We start from the raw sequence: 23,653 nt of genomic DNA, 5'->3' as shown, positions 1-23,653 counted from the left end.
TATAGATTATTACAATGTGATAACTTACAAAATTCTTAAGGGGTTGGACAGGCTAGATGCAGGAAGATTGTTCCCAATGTTGGGGAAGTCCAGAACAAGGGGTCACAGTTTAAGGATAAAGGGGAAATCTTTTAGGACTGGGAGGAGAAAAACATTTTTTACACAGAGAGTGGTGAATCTGTGGAATTCTCTGCCGCAGAAGGTAGTTGAGGCCAGTTCATTATCTATATTTAAGAGGGAGTTAGATGTGGGCCTTGTGGCTAAAGGGATCAGGGGGTATGGAGAGAAGGCAGGTACAGGATACTGAGTTGGATGATCAGCCGTGATCATATTGAATGGCGGTGCAGGCTCGAGGGGCCGAATGGCCTACTTCTGCACCTATTGTCTATGTTTCTATGTATTTCCACAGCAACCACCTATCATTTACCAGGCTTTGTCCTGGTATCCTTTCTTATCCAACTTTCTCTTTTACTACAATCAGTCTGAAGAAGTTCCCTGGTTCAAACCATTGCTGTCCATGTCCTCCACAGATGTTGCCTAACCCACTGAGTTACTCGAGCAGTGTTTATGTAAACCAGCATCTGCAGTTTCTTGTGTCTACATAATTCCATACTGCATTATATTTGAGCATCGCTTATTTTTAGTTCCCCACTTGTTTCACCATCGCATTGCTTTGTAAATCTTGCCAAGTTTACGCAGCACAGTAGCGCAGCAATGAAGCTGCTGTCTTACAGCACCAGAGTCATGGGTCGATCCTGACCATGGATGCTGTCTGTATGACGTTTGTTCGTTCTCCCTGTGACCGTGTAGGGTTTTCTGTGGATGACCCTGCATCAGTCTGAAGAAGGGTTTCGGCCCGAAACGTTGCCTATTTCCTTCACTCCATAGATGCCGCCGCACCCGCTGAGTTTCTCCAGTAATTTTGTCTACATTTGATTTTCCAGCATCTGCAGTTCCTTCTTGAACATCTCCCGTCCTGGCCTTCTCCCGTCCCAGCCTTCTCCCATTCTATTGTTGGTGACTCTCTGCAGTTCAGTCCACATGTGGGTATATGGAACGAGCTGACGGAGGAGGTAGTTGAGGCAGGTACTATTGCAACATTTAAAAAAGCATTCAGAGAGGTACATGGATAGGGTAGGTTTAGAGGGATATGGGCTATAAGCAGGTAGGTGGGACTAGTTTGGATGGGACATGTTGGGCAGCGTGGGCAAGTTGAGCCAAAGGGTCTGTTTCCACTCTGCATGACTCGATGTCTCTGTGACAGCATTCCCCAACTTGCCTCTAAAGCCAAACCTTACCCGAGAATGAAGCAAGACATTTATTTTTCATTTGGTGCTCTCGATGTGGCCTCCTTCACATCGGCAAGACCAAGTACAGACTGGGCAACCGTTTTGCCGAAACATTGAAGCAATATCGCCACTCTACCAGCAGAGGGGGCTGTGATGCTGGATATCATTGCAATAATACATTTGTTTTTGCCTCGTTTCTTTTATGATCAATTACAGTTGTAGATTAACGTTAGGCGTGTGGTGGTTACCGTAGCTAAAGTACACGTTTTTATGCTTGCGTTGCCAGACAGTGGCTTTTATTTGCCCTACTACGGGAAAGATCGGAGTAAGCGAGACATCCATATTTCTGTCAGACTCTTCGACTCCTCAAAACCGAAGAAAAAAGCCAGAAAGAAAGACCCCGTCTTGCTGCTGGACTGGTGGGGGGAAATAGCAGGAACCATCCTCCTCTGCGTCCTCGCTACTACTTATGTTGTTCGTAAGCTCGTCCGTCACCCAGTATCTATTGAGGTATGTATATACTGTGCATCATCCTGTTCATAATGCTTTCCAAATATTGCTTGGGTTTTTATTCCTGGACTCAACCTGGACTTCAGGGGTTGTATAGTGTGTTAGCAGTGCAGCTGCTGCCTTGCAGCGCCAGAGACCAGGGTTTGATCCTGGCTACAGGTGCTGACTGTACAACGTTTGTACGTTAATAGGTAAAATGGGAAGATATAGAGTGCAGAATATACTTCTCAAAATTGTAGAGCATCAGCTCCGTAGACAAAGTTCAATGTCTGCAAAGGAGAATCGAACACCATAACTTTTGGAAGCTTATGGATTATGAAGTGTATTCGGCATCCACTTTTTTTTTTTTTAATCCCCCGCCAGCCCTTGTAGGAAGCTTTGCAAACTTTCAGATTCAGATTGAGATTCAAAACTTTATTGTCATTGTGCAGTGTGCAAGTACAGAGACAACAAAATGCAGTTAGTATCTCACCCAGAAGTGCGAACACAGAATAATGGAACAGTAAATATATATATATATGTATATCAAGAGTCAAGAGTCAATTTAATTGTCATTTGGACCCCTGGAGGTCCAAACGAAATGCCGTTTCTGCAGCCATACATTACACACAAATAGACCCCAGACGCAACATAATTACATTTTACATAAACATCCATCACATAGCTGTGATGGAAGGCCAAAAAAACTTATCTCTCCACTGCACTCTCCCCCCCCCCCCCGATGTCAGAGTCAAAGTCAAAGCCCCTGGCTGGCGATGGCGATTGTCCCGCGGCCATTGAAGCCACGCCGGGTGGTGCGAGGTCGCACACCGAGTCTTGGTGTTGAAGCCCCCGGTGTGCGCTCGCAAAGTCCCGCGGCCATTCCAGCCGCACGGGGCAGTGGTGTCAGGCCCCGCTCCAGGAGCTCTTCAACCCCGCAACTCGGGCGGGAGAATTCGCCGTTGCAGGAGCCCCGAAAAGCGGTCTCCCTCCAGGGATCCGCGGGCTCCCGGTGCCGCCGTCCGCAGACCCGCAGTTGCAGCCTCCGACTCAGCAGCAGCAGCAGCAGCAGCAGCAGCAGCAGCAGCAGCAGCGCTCCTCCACCGCTCCACCCGCTCCGGTCTCGGCCAGCTCCGCGACGGCAACGGTGAGTCGGCACCAGAGTCCCCGGCTTCTTCCCGTTGGAGGCCGCTCCTCGTTGCGGCCTCAACGACAACTGAGACCCGACGAGAAAAGGTCGGGTCTCCAGTGCAGGGAGAGATTCAAAAGTTTCCCCCCCCTCCCCCCCACCCCACCCCCCATCCCCCCACACACACACCCCAACATAAAATAACAAAAACTACATAAAAACACAGACAAAAAATAATAAAAACGCGGACAGGCTGCAGAGGCCGCTGCTGGCTAGAGCCGCACCGCCTACCAGTAGCATATACAGTAGCAGTAGTGCAATTTCCGGGGAGGGAGATCAGTCACTGAGGAAGACGTGTCCGGGGGGGGGTGTTGGAATGACTGGTATCATTTATGTTGCTGTGTGGCTGATTAGGCACATGAATCGCGGCTATACATGCACAAGGGATTTAAAAACTTGACTGGATTCTATGCAGCTTCTTTTGTTCTTGTCTTTATGTCATTGAAATTCTCTAACGGCACTTTTTGCTCCTTTATCTGCCAGCGATCCATGTCTGAAAACAGTACCGAGTCACAAAATGCTGGAGTATCTGCGGATCAGGCAGCATCTCTGGACGGAAGGAATGAAGAAGGGTCTCTACCCGAAACGTCACCCATTCCTTCTATCCAGAGATGCTGCCTGTCTCGCTGAGTTACTTCAGCATTTTGTGTCTATCTCCAACCATTCAAAATCTCTACATTCATATTTTGTATTCATTTCATTTTGATTTGGTGACATTAAAGGCCATTTAGTCCATCATGTTTATGTTGGTTTTGTAGCATTCCAATCAGTCCCATCCCTGTGACTTGTTTATTTGTCTGTGGCTTATAGAAACATAGAAACATAGAAATTAGGTGCAGGAGTAGGCCATTCGGCCCTTCGAGCCTGCACCGCCATTCAATATGATCATGGCTGATCATCCAACTCAGTATCCCGTACCTGCCTTCTCTCCATACCCTCTGATCCCCTTAGCCACAAGGGCCACATCTAACTCCCTCTTAAATATAGCAAATGAACTGGCCTCAACTACCCTCAGTGGCAAAGAGTTCCAGAGATTCACCACTCTCTGTGTGAAAAAAGTTCTTCTCATCTCGGTTTTAAAGGATTTCCCCCTTATCCTTAAGCTGTGACCCCTTGTCCTGGACTTCCCCAACATCGGGAACAATCTTCCTGTATTCTCCTTCACATGCATATCAACCTTCCCCAACCCTCCTGTCACTCTCCGAAGCTATGGGTATTTTACAGCAGTCAATGAATCTACCATCCACCATATCTTTGGGATGTGGGAGGAATCTGGAGTTTATGTTACTGCTTGCCAAGGACATGTCATCTGGAAGTTCCTTCATCATTCTGTATATCTCTGTACACCCTTTCTTTTTCCCTTTTCTCTCAATTTTCTTCCCACCCCCTCTTGCTTTCTCTTTTCCATTCTTTCTCCCCTAATGTTAATATATCTCTTTAACCAAGCTTTAGGTTGCCTTCCCTAATCCCCATAGTTTGTGTTTGTCGGGATTACATTGGGACATTTTGCAACTTGAAAAGATGTTTTCAGTTTGCTGCTGCAAGCTGCCTAAATGACCCTGCTGCTGGTTTACTGGTTCCATCAGATGGGTGTTGAAACATTCCTTACTACATGCCGGAGTAGTTTCTGAACGGAGACACAAAGTGCAGGAGTAACTCAGTGGGTCAGGCAGCATCTCTGGAGAAAATAAATAGGTGACATTTCGGGTCAGAACCCTTCTTCAGACTCTATTCTATTTCTGATGCAGAAAATAGCTTGAATATTCTGCCTTTTAATTTCCCTCCCTTTTTATATTCATCTGTCTAGTCCTGAGAGATGGTCTGGGCTTTGTGGCAAGTGGGGATTTGTGTTGTTTGGCCAATGATTGGCATCAATAGAAGATTTGGCAGGTTGCTTAGCAGGGAGAACATCTTCAGATCTATCTGCCTATTTGTGTAACTAATAACTCGTCTCCCAGACCATTCCGATAAACCTCATATCGTCCTCAGCCAGTGCTTCTTAAACTATTTCAGTATATCACAAAATTTCATTTACCCTCAACGAAATATTCTAATGTTTTTTGCTAATTTTCATCTTATTCTCCCTTGTATATAATTTTATATAACATATGCAACAACCAGTGATGGTGATTATACGTAAAGATACAGATACAGATATATAATTTATTTTGTCACATGAGCAAAAAACATAAATTAACTAAGTCACCCCAAAATAATTTCATTCACCAGTTTAAGAAGCACTGCTCTAAGTCTTGTTCTTCCTATTGTCTGGTGCCTGGAGTTGGACATGATATTCTTGTATGGCTTGAACTACATTTTTATTGCTCTTCTACAGAACATGTTTTTTTGCCACATCAGGCACTAATCTTCGCCCACATGCTTTAACTGCCTGTCCTTCCACTGTCCAAGAACTGTGCACAGACAATGTTAGATCTTTCTCTTGCATTGATTTTTTTCTTTAATGTACTATTTGGAGTCTATTTTCTCTCCTCATTCTTCCAGGCATCATAAATTATTTGTACTTGGAGTTCTTTATACTTGAATTATTTCACCTATGCCATCAGACTGTCTGTATCCTTGAAACCTATCACCACGTCCCTTAGCCTTTTTAGTGGAGTGAAGGTTTACTGTTTAATTTCTATGTTTGCTTCATCTCTGCAGCAAAAGAAGGAATACGAGGTACCATGTCAACCTGACAGTACTAGCGATGTAGCTTTAGAACCAGTGAAAGTTGAGTTGGCAAATTCCTCTGGGATTGTTGACTATATGTCCAGGTAAGATTCGTTGTGCATTGGTGGTGTTCTTGGATTCTATTATATACGGTACATGCTCACAACAAGACCCACACTTAATGGTCCCATTGAGAAGAGTTTCGAAGCGGTCCTGTTTCAGAAGGCACTATTTAAGTGGAGGAAGGGTCAAGTGACTAGGGGCGGTGTTTGTTTATCATTGCTTCATTATGTTGATTTCTTGATCGACGTTCACCATTGATATTTTCTTCTGATCTGGCTGTGCCTCCCAGTTTGCAGTTTATCAGCCATCCAAGATGAACATCCGCATTGCTTCCAAATATCCACCAGTAGACCTGGTGATCCTGAGGGTAACCTGCCAGACTATTTATTTGGCAACTTCCCTGATTAATTCTATAATTCTCAATGTTAAAAATCTCCTTCCAAATGATTAAGGGACAGAAGTTTAGGGGAAATACGGGGTAGAAATTCTTGACGCTGAGAGTGGTAGCGGTGTGGAATGAGCTCCCAGTGGAAGTGGTGGAGGCAGGTTCATTGGTATCATTTAAAAATAAATTGGATAGGCATATGGATGAGAAGGGAATGGAGGGTTATGGTATGAGTGCAGGCAGGTGGGACTAAGGGAAAAAAAAGTTGTTCGGCACGGACTTGTAGGGCCGAGATGGCCTGTTTCCGTGCTGTAATTGTTATATGATGCACTTGATATCCCAGTTGTGATAATCTGAACATTATCTCCCTATAGGGTAGGGCAGTGGATGTTGTCTGGATTTTATGCGTTTGATGAAGTCCCTCATGGTGGGCTGATCCAGAAGATTTATCTGCATTGGATCATCGGAGATTTGGTTGTTTGGATTCAGAACTGGCTTGCTTATAGAAAAGACAGGATTATTCTGGCGGAAGGCCGGCCTGTAACCAGCGGAGTTCCTCATGGATCTATGCTGGGACCTGGTGTTTGTCATATGTATAAGTGACTTGTATGTAAATGTAGATGAGTCGGTGAGTAAGTTTGCAAATGTCCCCAACCTTGGTGGAGTTGCAGTGCAGAAGGCTGTATATAGCAGAATCTAGATCAGCTATAGAAATGGGGGGAGAATTGTCAGATGGGGTTTAATCAGAGCAAACATGATGTTGCACCACAAGACGGTAACAGGAAAGAAGGCATATGATATGTTTTTCCTCATGGAACAAGGCCTTGAGGCTAAGAGTCAGATAGCCATGGTTCAGATTTAGAGGACTTTGCTTATGCTGCATTTGAAGTTCTGGTCAACCCATTACAGGAAGGGTGTGGAGGCTTTAGAGAGGGTGCAGAAGAGATTTACTAGAATGTGGGGTGGGGTCTTTGTTATCTAGCGTAGCATATTAACCATATAACCATATAACAATTACAGCAGGCCATCTCAGCCCTACAAGTCCGTGCCGAACAACTTTTTTCCCTTAGTCCCACCTGCTTGCACTCATACCATAACCCTCCATTCCCTTCTCATCCATATGCCTATCCAATTTATTTTTAAATGATACCAACGAACCTGCCTCCACCACTTCCACTGGAAGCTCATTCCACACCGCTACCACTCTCTGAGTAAAGAAGTTCCCCCTCATGTTACCCCTAAACTTCTGTCCCTTAATTCTGAAGTCATGTCCTCTTGTTTGAATCTTCCCTATTCTCGAAGGGAAAAGCTGATCCACATCAACTCTCTATCCCTCTCATCATTTCAAAGACCTCTATCAAGTCCCCCCTTAACCTTCTGCGCTCCAGAGAATAAAGACCTAACTTATTCAACCTTTCTCTGTAACTTAGTTGTTGAAACCCAGGCAACATTCTAGTAAATCTCCTCTGTACTCTCTCTATTTTGTTGACACCCTTCCTATAATTGGGCGACCAAAATTGTACACCATACTCCAGATTTGGTCTCACCAATGCCTTGTACAATTTTAACATTACATCCCAGCTTCTATACTCAATGCTCTGATTTATAAAGGCTAGCATACCAAAAGCTTTCTTTACCACCCTATCTATATGAGATTCCACCTTCAAGGAACTATGCACGGTTATTCCCAGATCCCTCTGTTCAACTGTATTCTTCAATTCCCTACCATTTACCATGTACGTCCTATTTTGATTTGTCCTGCCAAGGTGTAGCACCTCACATTTATCTGCATTAAACTCCATCTGCCATCTTTCAGCCCATTCTTCGAAATGGCCTAACTCACTCTGCAGACTTTGGAAATCCTCTTCATTATCCACAACACCCCCTATCTTGGTATCATCTGCATACTTACTAATCCAATTTACCCCATCTTCATCCAGATCATTGATGTACATGACAAACAACAAAGGACCCAACATCGATCCCTGAGGCACCCCATTAGTCACTTGCCTCCAACCCGACAAACAACCATCCACCATTACCCTCTGGCTTCTCCCATTCAGCCACTGTTGAATCCATCTTGCTACTCCTGCATTTATACCCAACAGTTGAACCTTCTTAACCAACCTTCCATGAGGAACCTTGTCAAAGGCCTTACTAAAGTCCATATAGACAACATCCACTGCTTTACCCTCGTCAATTTCCCTAGTAACCTCTTCAAAAAATTCAAGAAAATTAGTCAAACATGACCTTCCAGGCACAAATCCATGCTGACTGTTCCTAATCAGACCCTGTTTATCCAGATGCTTATATATATTATCTCTAAGTATCTTTTCCATTAATTTGCCCACCACTGAAGTCAAACTAACTGGCCTATAATTGCTAGGTTTACTCTTAGAACCCTTTTTAAACAATGGAACAACATGCGCAGTACGCCAATCCTCGGAGACTATTCCCGTTTCTAATGACATTTGAAATATTTCTGTCATAGCCAGGGCTATTTCTACACTAACTTCCCTCAATGTCCTAGGGAATATCCTGTCAGGACCTGGAGACTTATCCACTTTTATATTTTTCAAAAGTGTCAGTACTTCTTTTACTTTGAAACTCATAGTATCCATAGCTACTCTACTAGTTTCCATTACCTCACATAATTCAATATCCTTCTCCTTGGTGAATACCGACAAAAAGAAATTGTTCAATATCTCCCCCATCTCTTTTGGCTCTGCAGATAGCTGTCCACTCTGTCTCTCCAATGGACCAATTTTATCCCTCGTTATCCTTTTGCTATTAATATAGCTGTAGAAACCCTTTGGATTTACTTTCACCTTACTTGCCAAAGCAACCTCATGTCTTTTAGCTTTTCTAATTTCTTTCTTAAGATTCTTCTTACATTCCTTATACTCAAGCACCTCATTTACTTCATGCTGCCTATAATTATTGTAGATCTCCCTCTTTTTCTGAACAAGATGTCCAATTTCCCTTGAAAACCATGGCTCTTTCCAATTTTTACTGTTTCCTGTCAACCGAACAGGAACATAAAGATTCTGTTCTCTTAAAATTTCCCCTTTAAATGTCCTCCATTTCTCTTCTACATCCTTCCCATAAAACAAAATGTCCCAGTTCACTCCTTTTAAATCATTTTGCATCTCATCAAAGTTAGCCTTTCTCCAATCAAAAATCTCAACCCTAGGTCCAGTTCTGACCCTCTCCATAATTATATTGAAACTAATGGTATTGTGATCACTGGACCCGAAGTGCTCCCCAACGCATACCTCCTCCACATGTCCCGTCTCATGTCCTAACAGGAGGTCCAACACTGCCCCTCCTCTAGTAGGTACCTCTATGTATTGCTGCAAAAAACTATCCTGCACACATTTTACAAACTCCAAACCATCCAGCCCATTTACCGAATGTGTTTCCCAGTCTATGTGTGGAAAGTTGAAATCTCCCACAATCACTACTTTGTGCTTACTACTAATATCTGCAATCTCCTTACATATTTGCTCTTCCAATTCTCGATCCCCATTTGGTGGTCTATAATACACCCCTATAAGTGTTGCTACTCCTTTCCCACTTCTCAGTTCCACCCAAATAGTCTCCCTAGATGAGCCCTCCAATCTATCCTGCCAAAGCACTGCTGTAATATCTTCCCTGACTAGCAATGCAACACCTCCACCTCTTGCCCCTCCAATTCTATCACACCTGAATCAACGAAATCCGGGAATATTTAGTTTCCAATCGCAGCCTTCCTGCAACCATGTTTCACTGATCGCCACAACATCATATTTCCAGGTGTCTATCCAGACTCTAAGCTCATCCACCTTTCTTACAATGCTCCTAGCATTAAAATATGCACATTTAAGAAACCCCCCGCCTCTTATTCTCTGTTTATTTCCTTTTTTTTTCTTTCTCCTCTTGTGCCCGAGTGCTTCCCTTTTCTGCTTCCTGCTTCCCATTCTGTCTACTAGCTTTCTCTATTTGAGTACCTTGCCCCAACCATTCTAGTTTAAAGTCTCCCCAGTAGCCTTTGCAAATGTCTCCTGGATTCAAAGGCATTAGCTACAGGGAGAAGTTGGGCACACTTGAATTGTTTACTCTAGACAATCAGAACTTTTTTCCCCAAGGTGGATATATCAAAGACTAGAGGGCATGGCTTTAAGGTAAGAGAGGCAAAGATTAAAGGAGATTTGCGGGGCAAGTTTGTTACACATTGGTGGGTGCTGTACTGGAGAACCGGGCATCTTAGAGAAGGGATAAACTAGCCATCTTATTGTACGGGATAATTGGGAACAACAATCGTGGCATGATGCCTTTCTTCATTAAGATGGAGAGTGAGAGAGTTGATTTCTGAGACTATGATCCTGAATCTAAATAAAGAAAAAAACTATGAAGTATGAGACATCAGTTGCCTATGACAGATCAGGGAATGTTGCTTAAAGGGTGACATGCGTAGTCAATGTCTAGCATTTAAAGATCGCATGGATGAATTGCAACAATTGCTCATTCTTGTGTACATAACAGGTGGCTCAATTGCATCTTACAAACGGGATTTGATCATTTTTTGACGAGCAAAAGGAATATAAAACGGCTAGAAAAGGGAACAAACGGCAGTTGGGAGTAGTTGAGAATTTGGCAATGAAAAAGGAATTGATGAATTTGAGGGAAGGCTGAAATGACATACATACAGAGAGAAAAAGATTAGTGAAAAAATATTAATGAACAGAGAAAAAGCAGTGAAAAGCCCCTTACAGTGCAGGTTAAGGGGAATTTATACCAAAGAAATGGCAGAGCATGTAAGTACTTCGGTTCTGTTTTAAAAAGGGAATGCTAATCCCAGAAATATAGGGAGTATCCGATTTAGTGAGATGGAAGAACTGAATGAAATTAATGTTAGTTGGGAACTGTGGTGGGGAAATTGATTGATCGAAGGCCTGATAATCTACATTACATAGAATCTCAAGCAAACTAATTATCTTTCCAAGTGGCATGGTTGTTTGGAACAGTTCCAATAGACTGGCAGGTAGCTGATGTAATTCCACTATTCTCAAAAAATAGTTAAGCAAAAAGCAGGGAATTATAGATCTGTTAGCCTGACATTGATTATAGAGAAAATGCTAGCGTTTCATTATAAAAGAAGTAATAGCAGTGCAGTTGGAAAACGGTGACAAGATCAGATAGTATCAAACTGGGTTTGTAGAAGGAGAATTATTCTCTCTTAATCTTCTGGAACTTTGACGATCTGATCAGCAGAATAAATGAGGTGGAAATCGATGAAAGTGATGTATTTGGATTTTCAAAAGATTTATGATAAAGTCCCCCATTAGCTTGTAAAATTAAATCACTTGAGTTTGGGGGCTAAGGTACTGACATGGGTAGGAAACTAGTTAGCATGCAGAAATCAAAGGGAAGGGATAAATGAGACGTTTCCCACATATATATAGTGATGCAGGGATCATACTGGAACCCCAGCTTGTGTCGCAATGTATATTACAGCTGCAGAGGAGGCAATTAAATGTCATCTCCAAGTTTACAGATGACGCAAAGCTGAGTGAAAGTGTGAGGAGGTTGCAAAGAAGTTGCAACATGATGTGGACAGGTTGGGTTTGGCAAAAGCATGGTAGATGCAGTCTAACGTGGCTAAAACAGGACGGCACATTATTTTCTGAATGGCGGTAGATTGGGAGGTGCGGGGGGGAGGGGGGGTGTAATGAGACCTAGGTGTCCTTGTGCAACAGGTGGTTAAGAAGCCACATGGTGCATGGGTTTTTAAAGACAAGATTGAATGTGAAAAATCTTGCTGTGAAAATGCAAGGTCTTGGTGAGGCCACACCTTGGGTATTGTGTGCAATATTAGTTAGACACAACATGCTGGAGTAACTCAGCGAGAGGCAGAATCTTTGGAGGGAAGGTAATGTTTCGGGTCAAGACCCTTCTACAGACTGATGTCAGGAGTGGGAGATACATAGGTAAGGATGTGTATAGATAAGGAAGTGTATGGTGTGAGACGGGACCAAGGGAATGGAGATCATGGCAGACATAGATTAAATATATAATAGATCATTGTTAGCTGGGAGAAGGTAACACCAAATCAAACCGATAAAATGTAGTTGGAGACAGTAAAACTGGTCGGAGAACTGGGAAGGGGGAGGGGATGGAGAGAGAGGGAAAGCAAGGGCTTCTTGGATAAGTCAATGTTCATACCACTGAGGTGTAAGCTGCCCAAGCGAAATATGAGATGCTGTTCCTCCAATTTGCGCTGGGCTTCACTCTGGCAATGGAGGAGGCCCAGGACAGAAAGGTCAGTGTGGAAACGTGAAGGGGGGTTAAAGTGTTGAGCAACTGGGAGATCAGGCAGGTTTAGGCAGACTGAGCGGAGGTGTTCAGTGAAACGATCGCCGAACCTACGCTTGGTCTCGCCGATGTACAGAAGTCCACATCTGGAACAGCGGCTACAATAGATGAGGTTGGAGGAGGTGCAAGTGAACCTCTGCCTCACCTGAAAAGACTGTTGGGGCCCTTGGACAGAGTCGAGTGGGGGGAGGGTGGGTATAGAGGGACAGGTGTTACATCTCCTGCGGTTTATCTCTCAAAGACTATTTTCTCTGAAATGGTCAAGCTGCCAAGTTCAAGAACATGTTGGAGAGACGACAAACGCCACGCTTTCCAGCAGCATCTGTATTCCCTATGTGAATGATATAAATTGGCCATGGGAGGAAAGTGTCTCAGAAAACATTTGAAATTTTAAATCTTCTCCCTGTAAAATGCTCTCTGCTGAATTTTAAACTTGTGTGGCCGTGACCTTTTTTTGTTAGGCTTATAATGAATAAAGATGAAAGCTATTTAAAATGGAATTGAGATTCCGACTAGCCACAATCTAATTGAATGATAAAGCAGGTTTAATGAGATGATTAGCCTGTTCTTAGATTTGGGGTTGGGCTGAGTTTCCAAGCACTTAAATATTTTATGATTTTAATTCTCTTGGGATTACTCATTGAAACAGTTACAAAGCATCCATTAATGCAGATCTTGCTCTTTCAGATGTCTTAGTGACTTTGAGTTGGTCCAGTGTCTCGGACGTGGTGGGTTTGGAGTAGTCTTTGAGGCAAAAAACAAAGTCGACGACTGCAACTACGCCATCAAAAGGATTCGACTCCCGAATCGGTGAGCAATTGCTGCAAAGTTTCACAGATTGTCAATTAGCAGGTGACCAAATCTGGATCACTGAGGTCCATTAAGTAGATAAATTCACTTCTCTCTCCTATCACGTTGATCTGGTGCAGCTCACAATTAGTTTAGTTTATTGTCACGTGTGCCGAGGTACAGTGAAAAGCTTTTGTTGGTCCTTGACTCTGTCAGGAGAAACATCCTCCCTTCATCCTGTTAGAATACTGTAAGTTTCAAGAGTTGAGGGTTTTATTGTCATATGTCCTGAAAAAGAATAATTACATTATTTCTTGCAGCAGCACATCATATATGAAAACATAGTACTCAGTGAACACCAGAATAAACAGAGAAACGTTTAGTTTTGTTTAGAGACACAGCGCAGATACAGGCCCTTTGGCCCACTGAGTCTGCACTGCACCGACCCGCGATCCCCGCACATTAACACTATCCCACACACACCAGGGACAATTTACATTAATACCGAGCCAATTAACCTACAAACCTGTACATCTTTGGAGTGTGGGAGTAAACCGAAGATCTCGGAGAAAACCCACATGGGTCACGGGGAGAACGTACCAACTCCGTACAAACAGCACCCGTAGTCCGGATTGAACCTGGGTCTCCGTCGCTGCAAATGCTGTAAGGCAGCAACTCCACCGTTGCCACACTGTGTTGCGTTGTATTCCATCCACAAAAAAAAACCTCACATTAATAGTGCAAAGACAAATACAAGTCTATATAGTTCGAAGCTCAGTTGGAGGTTGTAGGTTTACTAGCCTGACGGCTGTTGGGAGGAAGCTGCTCCTGAACCTGGAAGTTGCAGTTTTCAGGCTCTTATACCACCTTCCCGTTGGCAGGAGTGAAATGAGAGTGTGGCCAATGTAGTGTGGGTCTCTGATGCTGGGTGCTTTTTGAGGCTGCAACTCCTGTAAATCCTTTCGATGGTGGGAATTTAATTACCTGTAATGGGCTGGGTAGTGTTCACTACTTGTAATCATCTTCATTCCTGGGTGTTGGTGTTGCTGAACCAGGCCATGATGCAACTAGTCCATATGCTCTCTACTATATAACTGTAGAAGTTGAAGAGAGTATATGTCGGCATATCAAATCTCCTCAATTTTCTAAGGAAGTGGAGGCGTTGATGGGCTTTCTTTATGATTACATCAATGTGCTGAGTCCAGGATAGATCTTCAGAGTTATGCATGCCCAGGAAACATAGAAACATAGAAATTAGGTGCAGGAGTAGGCCATTCGGCCCTTCGAGCCTGCACCGCCATTCAATATGATCATGGCTGATCATCCAACTCAGTATCCCGTACCTGCCTTCTCTCCATACCCTCTGATCCCCTTGGCCACAAGGGCCACATCTAACTCCCTCTTAAATATAGCCAATGAACTGGACTCAACTACCCTCTGTGGCAGAGAGTTCCAGAGATTCACCACTCTCTGTGTGAAAAAAGTTCTCCTCATCTCGGTTTTAAAGGATTTCCCCCTTATCCTTAAGCTGTGACCCCTTGTCCTGGACTTCCCCAACATCGGGAACAATCTTCCTGCATCTAGCCTGTCCAACCCCTTAAGAATTTTGTAAGTTTCTATAAGATCCCCTCTCAATCTTCTAAATTCTAGAGAGTATAAACCAAGTCTATCCAGTCTTTCTTCATAAGACAGTCCTGACATCCCAGGAATCAGTCTGGTGCCAGTCAGGAACAAAGTTTACTGACTCTGCCTCCGTCCCATCGATGAAGACAGGTTTGTGGATCCTTTTCGAAAGTCAACAATTAGTTGTTTGGTGTTACTGATGTTTTTATTTTTATTTTTATTTTTTTATTAGAAGCAAGTGTACAAAGATATAACCAGCGGCATATGACATAATACAGCTTCAATTTTGATTTTAGCTATATTTGAGCGAAAAGAAGAAAGAAAAAGCAGGAAAGAGGAAAAGTGAAATGTGCAAGGATAGAACCCCTAGACTACCAAAGCGGTGTAGCCAAAGAGGGAGTAAGTAAAAGAAATAAGGAAGACGTAGAGAAATAAAAAGACAAAAACAGAAAGAATCAAACAAAAGGTGGTGATATACCTACCTCGCATCCCTCCCCACCCATCACCCAACCCATAATTATATTTAACTCCAAAATTGTGTTGCACCCATACTATCCTTGTAGTAAATCAATGAATGGTGTCCATGTCTTCGAAAAATGCTCTGTTTATTCCGCTAAGACAAGTCTGATATTTTCAAGATTGCAGTGGGTCCAGATTCTTGTTCGGGTAGGAGTTGATACTGTATGTGCCATAACCAACCTCTCAGGTGTTACTGATGTTGAGAGCAAGTTTATTCTGGCACCATTCGGTCAATCGATTGATCTCTCTCCCAACTGACTCGTCATCATCCGTAAAGTGTCCAACAACGGTGGTGCCATCGGCGATTGTAAAGATGGTGTTGGAACAGTCATGAGTACAGAGTGAGTGTAGGGGTGTGGGCTGTGCTTCAGGTGCTCCTGTGCTGATGGTTAATGAGCAGGAAGTGTTGCTGCCAATTCAAACTGACTGTGTTCAGTTGCTGACCAAGTCGAGGATCCAATTGCAAGGGGATACACAGAGACTCAGTTCCCTGAGCTTGATAACCAGTTTGGAGGGGCTGATGATGTTGAATGCTGAGCTGTAGTATTAACAACAGCCTGACGTTTGTGTTCTGATTGTCCAAGTGTCCAGTGTAGAGTGGAGAGCCAGCGAGGTCGCATCCTCCATTGACCTACTGTGGCAGTAGGCAAATTGTAGTGGGTCCAGATTCCTGTTCGGGTAGAAGTTGATACTGTATGTGCCATAACCAACCTCTCAAAGCACTTCATTACCATGGACATTAGTGCCACACGTCGGTAGATTGAGGCATGTCACTTTGCTCCATACTTTTAAATCCCTATGCACTGTAAATGATTCAATTGTAATCATATTGTCTTTCGGCACGCAACAAAAGCTTTTCACTGTACCTCAGTACACGTGACAATAAACTAAACTCTTCTTCGGCACTGGTATTATTGATTTCCTTTCAAAACAGGTGGGAACCACAGTCCACAGTAATGAGATCCCTTCTCATTCGCACTCTGGAGCAAAGATCTTATAGCAGAGCAAGATAGGCTACTCCTGCTAAATGCAATGGACTGATGTGTAGTACGCTATGGAGGGGATCATGGGCATTTTTCCATGCCCATTTTAGCAACCTGAGCCTACCTAACCCGACCCGACTCGCACTGTAATCAATGTTGCGGGGCAACAGTTTGTGTCGGTTAGATTCATAAATCTGTCAGTTCAAACTTCTTGTCAAGAATACAATTTGATTCTGGTAATTGTCTTTTTTAATGCTTTTTAAATCATTTCTTTTTAAATGGCTCACAAGCAGTGTTTGAGTTGATTTTGTAGTAACCGGAACCGACCCAACTCGCAGGGTGATTGACAGGGGGGACTTTTTGTGTGTGATATAGGGTTAGATTCATAATTCTGTTAGTTCATAATTCTGTTAATTCTTGTTAAAGAATAAAATGTTTATAAACACACATACATGAAAATTATATAAACGTATATAACACACACAATTATATTTCTTCTAATCCAATAATGAACTTTATTTCAGACTAGACAAGGGACATTAAATAAGAAACATTGTAAATAAGAAACATTGTAAACCTCCCTGCAACTTCACACACACTAGGCCTTATCCCCCCCCGGCACTCTCTTGCCTGCCCCCTTACTACAATGTCCCCCCCTCCTATGCGCCCCTCTCCTCGCTGCCCCGGACCCCGCACTCCTCGCTCGGACCGCTCTCCTCCTGCCTCGCTGCCCCGGACCGCGCCCACCCCGCCACTCCTTCTCCTTCTCCTCTCCTGCTGCCCCGGACCGCGCACTCCTTCTCCTCCCTGCCCCGGACCGCGCACTCCTTCTCCTCGCTGCCCCGGACCGCGCACTCCTTCTCCTCGCTGCCCCGGACCCCGCACTCCTTCTCCTCGCTGCCCCGGACCCCGCACTCCCTTCTCCTCGCTGCGGATCCAATTTTTGGCCGGAAGCAAGAAGGTGGGAGCAAGAAAGCGGAGCAAGATGGCGGAACAAGATGGCTGGGGCTGGTTGCTAAAATGAGTCATAAAATCGTCCATGAATCCGCCCATGAACGTACTTCACTTTTGCGTGAGAGTAACCCATCTTGCTCTGCTATAGGATCTTTGCTCTGGAGTATGCAGTTCCAGTCCCCCATAATCTCCCCATATAAGATGCAACAGCCATTGCTGGCACGAGTCTAGTGAACATCTGTTGCTCTCCTTCCTGTGGCTCCATTTTTGTGTACTGAGGACTTGTGATCGGTGTGTCCTCATCTTATTGTTTGTGATTCCGCAGTGATCAAGCGCGGGAGAAGGTTATGCGAGAGGTGAAGGCACTAGCTAAACTGGAGCACCCAGGCATCGTCCGCTATTTCAACGCTTGGCTGGAGGCACCTCCTGAAGGCTGGCAGGAGGAGATGGACCGGCAGCTTCTCAAGGACGAAGGGTAAATAAATATTGCCGTGTTGTAAGGTTTAGAAGATTTAAGAGCAAAATTAAGCCATTCGACCCATCATGTCTACTCCGCCATTCTATCATGGCTGATATATTTTTCGCTCTCAACCCCATTCTCCTGCCTTCTCCCCATTGCCCATGACAAACTTACTAATCAACAAATCTGTCGATCTCCACCTTAAAAATGTCCATTGACTTGGTCTCCACAGCCGTCTGTGGCAACAATTACCACAGCTTCACCACCCTCTGATTAATGAAATCCTCCACATCTCCTTTCTAAAGGTGCATCCTTTTATTCTGAGTCTAAGGCCTCTAGTCCTAGACTCTCCCACTAGTGGAAACATCCTCCCCACATTCACTCTATCCAGGCCTTTCACTATTCAGTAAATTTCACCGAGGATCCCCCTCATCCTTCTAAACTCCAGGGAGTGCCTTCAGGTGCTCATCAAGGTCATCAACCTGTCCCAAACACTATTCCAAATTAATTGCAGTTTATAACACACGTGATTAGTACGTCAGATGTAGGACATACTGTAAATACAAGAAATAATCTATTTTCTTACAGGTCAGATTTCCCACATCTTTATGTCCCCTTTATAAGTTGCGGACTTCCCAAGGAAATATTTGTGACCTTAACCATCTTAACTTATTCTGTATCTGTAGTTTCCTGGGATATGATATGTATTTTTAATTTACTGATCTGTAATCGAAAGATTGTTCTGACTTTTTTCCTGATCTGCGTTTCCTTTTCCTTTATTTTAAAAACAGTGTATTCAGAGGCTTTAGCAACTTTTGGGTTGCGTGTGCAACTGGCTTCATTCCCAAACAGGAATTAGTTTTGCTTCCATGTATCCTGGCCTTGTACCTTTTCCCTTCCCACCATCCAGCACCTGAACAGTCTTATCCAAGTGAAGCACTGATTCATTTGCACAACTTACATTGCATTCATTTCACAATGCGTTTATCTGTCTACGTTGATCAAATCAGCAGTCTTGTCCGCTTTTATGGAGTGCCTGCGTTCAGTTCACAGAGAGAACTCTTAAGCTCCTTGCTGATTGCTACTTTAATTCTACATCCCACTCCCACTCGAACTCATCAGATCTTGACCCCTGCCCTGTTATAACAATGCTCAATATAATTCTGACTAAGAGCATCTCATCTCTCTGTGCACTTTACAGTCCTGATAGAAGGATATAAAAATTATGAAAGGAATAGATAGTGTTGAGTCAGCAGTTTTCCCAGGGTGGAAATGTAAAAGACTGGGAGGGGGGGGGGATTACTTAAAAGTAACAGGGGCAATGTTTAAACATGATGTGAGGGATGTTTTTACACAATGGTGGATGCTTGGAACATACTGCTGGGGTGGTAGTGGAGGCAGATACGATAGGGGTATTTGAGAGGTTTTTAGATAAGTACACGGATATGTAGGGAATGGTGGGCTATAGATCATGTTCAGGCAGAGGAGATTAGTTTAACTTGGCATCATGCTCAGCACAGACATTGTGGGCTGAAGGGCCTGTTCCTGTGCTCCACTGTTCTGTTCTTTTATGTCATTTCTATCTTTTCAGAATTGACATCTGGTTTTGTTTATTCCACAAATCCTGTTTTGAAATGCCAAAAAGTCACAACAATGCTAGAGTAACACATGTAACTTTATATCTGCATGTATGCATGATTGCATATCTTTTTTTCCCCTCCTCTTATTTTTATTTATAACTTCAAATATTTCCTTTGTGAATTCCTGCATTCACATTTATAGCGGAAGAAAGTCGTGACTTGAGTTTAATTTTGTCCCTGCTTTCACTTTCCCAGTACTGAATGGCCTGCGAGTTCTCCCTCCATCAACCAGCTGAAGCATCCGGTCGTGGGAAACTGCGCGGGGACCTCTGCGCCTTCTGTGAAGTTCAGTTCCTACTCTGTGATTGCTGCGAGTCAGCCTTCGTCGTCGGAGCTATGCATGTGTCTGGACTTTTCCAAGGATGTTAACCAGCCCTCAGAGCGCAGGCAATGTGACCAGAATGGTCACCTGTCCACGGGTGAAACTGATGGAAACTCCAACCTGACAAACTCCTTTGAAATATTCCCAACGGCTGCTGGTAAAGTCAAGGGTGATGACAAGACTGCTTCCTTTGACATTGTGTTTGAAGATTCGGGCTGCCAACAAGCATCAGGCCTCGAGCCATCATGCCATTGCACAGGCAGCAGTGGCAAGCAAACCACCACGTCTAGGGTGGAGGTGAACAGTAGAACTGAGGGTTTGCACCCTGACTGTACTTTATCACGTTCTCCACCAAGACCCACCTCACTAAATCTGGGTCTGTCCAAAGGAGTGGAAGAGAAAGTGAAGCAGCAAAGCTCCCCCAAAGTTTACTTGTACATACAGATGCAGCTCTGCCAGAAAGAGACGCTGAAGGACTGGATGAATGGGCGATGTCGCATGGAGGAACGGGATCGTACTGACTGTCTTCGGATATTTTTGCAGATGGCCGATGCTGTCTGCTTTTTGCACACCAAAGGACTAATGCACAGGGATCTTAAGGTATAATGCAACATGTGCGGAGCACCGAATTGTCGCCTTAATGTTTGCAAAAGGGACTGTCCATGAATGTGCACATATCTATGGAGTACAGTTGTTCAAACCACACTGGCAAACCGGGGGCAAGTGTTTTGTGCAGAGATGAGGTAGATGGTCACAACTTTGTTCCCCAAGTGCAGAAATGTTAAACTCCAGAGGTCATAGCTTTAAGGTGAGACGGGCAACGTTTACAAAATTCTTAAGGGTTTGGACAGGCTGGATGCAGGAAGATTGTTCCCGATGTTGGGGAAGTCCAGAACAAGAGGTCACAGTTTAAGAATAAGGGGGAAATCGTTTAGGACCGAGATGAGAAAAACATTTTTCACACAGAGTGTGGTGAATCTCAGGAATTCACTGCCACAGAAGGTAGTTGAGGCCAGTTCATTAGCTATATTTAAGAGGGAGTTAGATGTGGCCCTTGTGGCTAAAGGGATCAGGGGGTATGGAGAGAAGGCAGGTACGGGATACTGAGTTGGATGATCAGCCATGATCATATTGAATGGCGGTGCAGGCTCGAAGGGCCGAATGGCCTACTCCTGCACCTATTTTCTATGTTTCTATGTTTACTGAGATGTGCAGGGGAATTTTTTTTTATTTTTTTACACAAAGTGATGGGTCTGTGGGACGCATTACCAGCGGTGGCGGAGGAGACAGGACAGGCTGGGAATGGAGAATCTGGATCACAAGCAGGCAGAGGAGATTAGTTTATCTTGCCATCGTATTTGGCACAGACATTGTGTGCTGAGAGAGCTGTTCTTTACTTCAATGTACTGTGATTGAGTATGTTATTAATTTGAGGGGCATGGATAGTTTGGGATTTTGACCCAGAAGTTAATTGAACATCATGAAGAGAGGTTAATAGAATGTTAGCCTCCCTGGTGTGGGATACAGTTGAGAGATTTTTGAGCTATGTAACGGTACTGTGATAGAAACATAGAAAATAGGTACAGGAGTAGGCCATTCGGCCCTTTGAGCCTGCACCGCCATTCAATATGATCATGGCTGATCATCCAACTCAGTATCCTGTACCTGCCTTCTCTCCATACCCCCTGATACCTTTAGCCACAAGGGCCACATCTAACTCCCTCTTAAATATAGCCAATGAATTGGCCTCAACTACCTTCTGTGGCAGAGAATTCCAGAGATTCACCACTCTCTGTGTGAAAAATGTTTTTCTCATCTCAGTCCTAAAAGATTTCCCCCTTATCCTTAAACTGTGACCCCTTGTTCTGGACTTCCCCAACATCGGGAGCATCTTCCACATCTAGAGTGGTAGCTGTGTGGAATGAGCTTCCAGTGAAGGTGGTGGAGGCATCGTTTTTAGCCTGGATGGGAAGGGAAAGGGTTATGGTCTGAGCCAGGTATATGGGACTAGGGGAGATTATGTGTTTTAGAAGGGTCGAGATGGCCTGTTCCGTGCTGTATAAGTTATCTAGCCTGTCCAACCCTTAAGAATTTTGTAAGTTTCTATAAGAATCTTCTAAATTCCAGCGAGTACAAACCGAGTCTATCCAGTCTTTCTTCATATGAAAGTCCTGACATCCCAGGAATCAGTCTGGTGAACCTTCTCTGCACTCCCTCTATGGCAAGAATGTCTTTCCTCAGATTAGGAGACCAAAACTGTACGCGATACTCCAGGTGTGGTCTCACCAAGACCCTGTACAACTGCAGTGGAACCACCCTGCTCCTATACTCAAATCCTTTTGCTATGAATGCTAACATACCATTCACTGTCTTCACTGCCTGCTGCACTGCCTGTTTCAGGTGATGTACTTATTATTACAATTATTTCAAAAATGGTGAATTGATGAGATCAATGTGGTCAGAAGGATATTTGACTCATTTAGTTCATGCATATAGCATGAACCCAAGACGAAATATTTTCAGGTATTTTGCCCCTGGACTTTCTACGCTTTCTGCAAATCCTGGTCCTTGCTCTCTGCCGACTACCATTTGAGTAGATTTGTACCTATCCACTTGTTGAGCTGCTTTTTGTTGGTTTAAGAAACGTACATGCAATGCTTCAGGGTAGTTGTAGCTGACAACACATGCTGGCCTGACAATCTGTACAATATCCTAAAAATCACAAACTGTAAAGTATGTCAATCCACGCTGTCTTGGCACCGAGGCATCAAATCTTTCTGCACAACAAAATACAAATGCTGGAGTAACTCAGCGGGCCGCTTAATAACATCTCTGGAGAACAACGTCACTTATGGATGTTTCAGGTCGGAACCCTTCAGACCTCATGAAGAAAAATCCCGACGTAAAACATCACACCTCCATGTTCTCCAGACATGCGACCTGACCCGCTGAATTACTCCAGCATTTTGTATCTTGATGTGTAGAAGGATTTGATGCCTGGTTGCTAGAAGGAATTGATGCATTGGGTTTGAAGTGGTCTTGCCTCCAGGCATAGTTTAAACAGGAGGCGAAAAAAGGTCGGAACAAATCTGGGCTGGCAAAAGATAACCTTTTTTGTGGCCGAAAAGGCTTTTGGCACTTTGGCCTTCATCATTCAGAGTATTGAGTATGGAAGTTGGGAGGTCATGTTGCAGTTGCATAAAACATCGGTGAGATCGCATTTAGAATATTGTAATCAGTTCTGGGCACCATGTTGTAGGAAAGATATTGTCAAGCTTGAAAGGGTTCAGAAAAGATTTGCGAGGATGTTGTCAGGACTAGAGGGTGTGAGCTATAGGAAGAGGTTGAGTAGGCTGGGTCTCTATTCCATTGAGTTTAGGAGGATGAGGGGAGATCTTATAGAGGTGTACAAAATCATGAGAGGAATAGATGCACATAGTCTCTTGCCCAGAGTAGGAGAATCGAGGGACCAGAGGACATAGGTTCAAGATGAAGGGGAAAAGATTTATTAGGAATCCAAGGGCTAACCTTTTCACACAGAAGGTGGTGGGTGTATGGAACAAGCTGCCAGATGAGGTAGTTGAGGCAGGGACTATCCCATTGTTTAAGAAACAGTTGGACAGGTACATGGATAGGGCAGGTTTGGAGGGTTATGGACCAAGCACGTTCAAGTGGAACTAGGGTAGCTGGGAGGTTACACAGAAAAGCTGGAGAAACTCAGCGGGTGCAGCAGCATCTATGGAGCGAAGGAAATAGGCAACGTTTCGGGCCGAAACCCTTCTTCAGACTGATCGGGGGTGGGGGTAGGTGGGGACAAGAAAGGGAAAAGGAGAAGTAGCCAGAAGGCTGGAGGGTGGGAGGAGACAGCAGGGGAGCTGAGGAAGGGGAGGAGACAGCAAGGACTAACAAAATTGGGAGAATTCG

The 23,653-nt window shown here is 44.1% G+C and overlaps 1 protein-coding gene across 1 annotated transcript in view; it reads left to right on the top strand.

Annotated features, from left to right (window-relative positions):
• The window catches only part of eif2ak3 (eukaryotic translation initiation factor 2-alpha kinase 3), a 92,276-nt gene that overhangs the window by 59,192 nt on the left and 9,431 nt on the right, over window positions 1-23,653 (top strand). The window contains 5 exon segments of the mRNA XM_055644369.1: window positions 1,576-1,799; window positions 5,629-5,741; window positions 13,127-13,249; window positions 17,633-17,782; window positions 19,603-20,329. Of these exon segments, the coding sequence (XP_055500344.1) occupies window positions 1,576-1,799; window positions 5,629-5,741; window positions 13,127-13,249; window positions 17,633-17,782; window positions 19,603-20,329 (1,337 nt within the window).

This window comes from Leucoraja erinacea, chromosome 1, assembly GCF_028641065.1.
Source record: "Leucoraja erinacea ecotype New England chromosome 1, Leri_hhj_1, whole genome shotgun sequence".
NCBI classification, from domain to species: Eukaryota; Metazoa; Chordata; class Chondrichthyes; order Rajiformes; family Rajidae; genus Leucoraja; species Leucoraja erinaceus.
Note: the sequence above shows the minus strand (reverse complement) of the source record. Positions and strands in the feature narration are given on the sequence as shown.